The 5,512-nt window shown below is 30.7% G+C and overlaps 1 protein-coding gene across 1 annotated transcript in view; it reads left to right on the top strand.

The window, feature by feature from the left end:
- The first annotated feature begins 627 nt into the window (after positions 1-627).
- Positions 628-5,512, top strand: part of il6 (interleukin 6 (interferon, beta 2)) — a 6,060-nt gene continuing 1,175 nt past the window's right edge. Inside the window, exons 1-4 of the mRNA XM_016572926.1 lie at positions 628-921; positions 1,011-1,219; positions 1,293-1,403; positions 4,344-4,487. Of these exons, the coding sequence (XP_016428412.1) occupies positions 906-921; positions 1,011-1,219; positions 1,293-1,403; positions 4,344-4,487 (480 nt within the window). The 5' untranslated portion in view covers positions 628-905. The remainder of the gene's footprint in view (positions 922-1,010; positions 1,220-1,292; positions 1,404-4,343; positions 4,488-5,512) is intronic.

The following is a 5,512-nucleotide window of genomic DNA, read 5'->3' as shown; positions in this document are numbered from 1 at the left end:
GTACAAAAGTGATTTTATGTCCATAGAAAGCACATTAAATGTAAGCGAAGTGCCTACTTTTAAGGTTTCAAATAAGTTTTTGGAGAATAAAATGTCAAAATTTGGTTGAAATAATGTTACATTGTCATTCAGTGTAGCACAATATTTATGTAAATATTCAAACAACATGCTTATTCTGACGTGTAAATATTAAAATATATAAAAGAATAAGGGAGCATATTAAATTTCATTGTGTTTTAAATGAGTAAAAAATTCTTACTGACAAATGGGCAAAACCTAGGATAGTGGCACATTTTAAAAATGTAAAATTACAACTAATTAGTATTTGGGGTGAAAGTAATTAGTCTTTTAATATGTCATATATTGATTTTGGTTGTAAATATGCCTGACAAGATTGTTTCACTGAATGGCATTTTAGTGGCTCTCTTCTGTAAATCAGGGAAAAATGTATGAATTTTTTTTTTTTTGGTGCAATTAAATTAAACAGAAATTTTTTGGGGGGAAAACAACAACAATTTAAAGCAGTATTACACTTATTGTTTTACGCTTAAACCCTTTTTCGTCTTTGACCCATATATATATATATATATATATATATGTGTGTGTGTGTGTGTGTGTGTGTGTGTGTAAACTTTCAGAAAAATAAATTAAATCAGTCAAACAATAAGAGTACCAAAACCTAAATCAACTTGTGGCATCCTGAGTTTTGAGGGGGAAAAGTAAAGAAAAATTCTCTTATGAAAATCAGAATCAGGGCGGTTTTCCTAAATGATGAAAAATGTTTGAAAGGCGGGTTGAGAGATGTGGAAACTCCTCAAGTGTGTGTATAAAACCACTTGAGAAGCGCGGTTCAGAAGTCTCCCGAGGTTTCTTGAAGACATCACACACAAGCTTGCGCAATCAGGATGCCGTCAGCTCAGAGTGAGTGCAGCGTTTGAGCGATCGGACGGATCTCGTGAGCAGACGCAGCTCTTCACTTTCTCTCTCTCTCTCTCTCACTTTCTCTGCAGACGCAGCGCTCTTCCTGTCTGCTGTACTGGCAGCGTTCCTCAGTCTGGTGCATGCGGTGCCTGCGTACAGCGGTCTGGCCGAACTCTCCGAAACATCTGGGGACGAGGTTCAGGACGTGGAGGGAAAGAGTCCTCTGAGCGAGCGGCAGAAGTGGCATCTGATGGCCAGAGATCTGCACAGAGACGTCAAGACGCTGCGAGACCAGCAGGTGCGTCTCAACACACACCAATGCAAAGATGCTTCGTGTTACTCAAACTAACTTTGAGCTCCTCCGTCTGCAGTTTGAGAGGGACTTCAGAGAGACGGTGAACATGACGGCGTATGAAGGCGTGAGGATCACAACTCCTCTCCTCACACCCTCCGATGGCTGTCTGTCCAGAAACTTCAGCGCAGTAAGAACACGCTTCCTCTCAAATGACTGCGCTTAGGGTTGATTCATGGCTCTGTGTTCAATTAAAAGAATGCCTCTGTGCCCCAAGCTGATTTTAAACTAGTTTATTCAAATTTTGAAACATTTTTATTGTCCCTGTAAATACTTTTGAACATTTTCTAATGCATTATGAACTTAACATGAACAAACTAAATTTGTGTGTTAACATTTTATAAACATCAACCAAGGTTAATGATGTAAAAATACATTATAAACTATATTGTTTTGTTATTTATATATTTTATATTTATGTTAAATTACATTATTAATACATTATTTATATTTTATCATATTTTTTTTTATATTTCTATTATTACATTATATTATTAGTTTATTTTATTTACATGATCATATTTTGAAAATTTACAAAAAAAAATTGTTAACATTTTATAATCAACCAAGGTTAATGATGTAAAAATACATTATAAACTATATTTTTATTGTTATTTATATATTTTAAATTTATGTTAAATTACATTATTTCTATTTTATCATATATTTTTATATTTTTGATATTTCTATTACTACATTATATTATTAGTTTATTTTATTTATATGTTTTTTATTTATATTATTATATTTTGAAAATTTACAAACAAATTTTTTTTTGTTAACATTTTATAAACATCAACAAAGGTTAATGATGTAAAAATACATTATAAACTATATTTTATTGTTATTTATATTTATGTTAAATTACATTATTATTTCATTATATTTTATATATTTTTCATATTTCTATTATTACATTCTATTATTAGTTTATTTTTGTGTTTTTTATTTATATTACTATATTTTGAAAATGTTTAGTTCATGTTAACTAATGCATTAACAAATGAGAACTTAGGGTGTTATTTAATTATTTTTCTTTAATACTGTAAAAACATTTTTCTGAATTTTGAGTAAGATTGAAAATTCACATTTGCCAGAATGTCTTTTTTAGTCACTATATAATTTCCATACTCATCATAGTTCAGATAACTATTATTATTACTGTAATAATCAATCGATCAATCAATATAATAAATGTAATAATAATAATAAACATAACTGCATTATTAAAATAAATGAGTAGATGTGTCCAAATGTTTGGCTGCTACTCTATGCAAACTTTACTGCATTTGTAATTTTTTTTTTTTTATTATTATACAATCAAGCAAAGCATTTTAATAGAAAAGAGTTTTTCCAAAACGTTTATATTTGTAAATAAGTAGTGAAATACATCTTTTCCAGAATAGATTTTCATGATTTGAGAAGCTTTATTAGGTCATTAACAATCAATTTTAATCCATAAACAATCGATTTAGTGCTATTCTAAGTTAACCTGCTGTATTAGCGAATACTTTAACTTTCCCTCCAAAAAAAAAAAAGAAAAAAGAAAAAAAGTCATTAGCCTTCGACACGCTTTCATGCCAATTCATAACTATTTTAAGTTTTGGCAAATTGGTGGCTAATTTGTCGAATCGTTTTCATTTATATCGCGCTTAATACAATATAGATTGATTCAAAGCAGCTTTACGTTAATAAACCACAAAATAAAACTGTTTATTTGTATGAATGTGTACAATCTCATTCGTACGATCTGCCCACAAACTAATTTATAGTAAATACTATAGTGTTTTTGAACCATACTATAGTAAAGTGTGTAATGAACGCTACAGCATACTGTAGTATTAACTAGAGAACTGATAAACTGCAATAAATTCTGTGGTATACTTTAGTTTTTACTACAGTAAACTGTATTGTAGTATAATATACCCTAAAACTTAGTACAGTAATTTGTTTATATTACTATAGTTGTTATTAGGGCTTTCAAAATGGCAAAAAAATACTAAATTCAAATTTTTTACTTAAATATTATCAAAATTCGAATTATATTCGAATTTAAAAGGCATAATTTCAGTTAGGGAGAAAAAAAGCTTTTGGCTTCTCTCCTGAGGCCACAAGAGGGCGCATCGAGCAAAATATTACTAATGCACGTTAATTCAAAGCATAAGATAACATGACTATCTGTGAAAAAAGAGTACATGTTTATAAACCAATTATAATTAAGTTGCTTAAACAATTAGAAACAAAACAGCATCATGCATGTATGCATAGTTTAATACAAAGGGCCGAAAGCCAATCACACAGAGTACATTTTTCATTTAAAAACACGAGTTGCATTCATTTTACATAACTTGCATTAATTTTACATGGCTTTCTAAACATGCGGCTCTTTTGTGCGAGACGCGAGTGCAACGCTGATAGATGTCCCTCTAGAAAATGCGATAAATATGCGTTCTGTGTGAACGGCTTGGTTTCGGTTTTGATGTAAACAACAACATCTCCGCATTGATGTTCTATTTTCCCGCAATATTTGTAATTAACAACGCAGCAGCAGCGCCGCATTGAATAGCGTCAACTGGATAAGCTATGAAAAGCATTAAAATGCAACGAAACTTACATCGTCATCGCGTCTCGTGCGCCACTGATAAAGCATCCTGACGCACACCTAAAATTAGAATGCAACGTTTTTGCATTCGAATGTGGATTTTTATTTGAAATTCGACGAATATTCGAAATTCGAATTTTTTTTGACAGCCCTAGTTATGTTACCACAGCAACTACAGAATTACCACAAGTACTTTACTATAGTATGGTTCAAAAACACTATAGTATTTTTTCATGCTGACGCCCCGCTAACGACAGTTCCTTACGAATCACATCGAACCAATTCATACAAACCCTTCATCTCATAAAATAAGATACTGTACGTTTGATATCGGGTTGTTACACAAACGTAACGCAGTTTAGCGCTGAACAAGATCTTTTATCCAGCACATGATGCGATGAACGTTTTCATTTGATTTCGTCAAATACTGAAGTGTTGCTAAACGCTCATACCTCACGAATGTTTCAGGATCTGTGTCTGAGCCGCATTTACAGCATCCTGAGCTGGTATGAAGAGAACTGGAGCTTGATCGAGAATGAAAACCTGACCTCCAGCCTGGTGAAGGACATCAAACGCGGGACCAAGCGCCTGCTGGAGGCCATTAACAGCCAGGTAAACACACCTCAACGGCTCCACGGCGCTCCAGCTGACCTCACAAAGCCAACAATCTGTAAATTGACTGATAAAAGCGTAGGTTTAAGAGCACAAACATTGCATTTTTTGACAGATTATTTGCTTTTCTTTGTTTATTTATATGCACCTGCCTATCTGATTTATTCGGAGTTGCGGTAATTAACATTAAAATATCTGCTAACAGTTTAGAGTTAAAATATTAAAATAAAAAAAAGATATAAGTAGCTATATTAATATAAAACATATTATGAAAATAACTAATAAAAATAAAAAAGATTAAATTATGATTATATTGATTACATTTTTATAAAACATTAAAACAACATATATATATATATATATATATATTTATAAAACAACAAATACAGTCATCTTTAAATAAGTTGCAGTTTAATGCATTTCTTTTAAGAACATAAACATTAAAATTTTAGGCAATGTTTTACAATAACTAAAGATTGTGTTAATTTACAAATTAGCAGCATTTATTAATATATATTTAAATCGAAATTTGTATGTTAATATTTTCTATTGCATTATGAACTAATACAAACGAATAACTTTGTTTTTTGTAACAACATTAACAAAGACTAATACGGTGTAATACTAATTAATAATTATATTTTTCATTGTTATACATTTTCTATTATTAAATTATATAATTATTAGTAATTTTATATTTCATATGTGACCCTGGAGCACAAAAGCAGTCTCAAGTCGCTGGGGTATATTTGTAGCAATAGCCAACAATACATTGTATGGGTCAAAATTATTGATTTTTCTTTTATGCCAAAAATCATTAGGATATTAAGATCATGTTCCATGAAGATATTTTGTACATTTCCTATCGTAAATATATTAAAACTTAATGTTTGATTAGTAATATGCAGTGCTAAGAACTTCATTTGGACAACTTTAAAGATGATTTTCTCAATATTTAAATTTTTTTGCACCCTCAGATTCCCAGATTTTCAAATAGTTGTATCTCGTCCTATCATAACAAACCA

Source organism: Sinocyclocheilus rhinocerous, unplaced genomic scaffold (genome assembly GCF_001515625.1).
Source record: "Sinocyclocheilus rhinocerous isolate Xijiao unplaced genomic scaffold, SAMN03320098_v1.1 scaffold1463, whole genome shotgun sequence".
Taxonomy (NCBI): Eukaryota; Metazoa; Chordata; class Actinopteri; order Cypriniformes; family Cyprinidae; genus Sinocyclocheilus; species Sinocyclocheilus rhinocerous.
The sequence above is the reverse complement of the archived record's forward strand: the minus strand, read 5'-3'. Positions and strand labels throughout refer to the sequence as shown.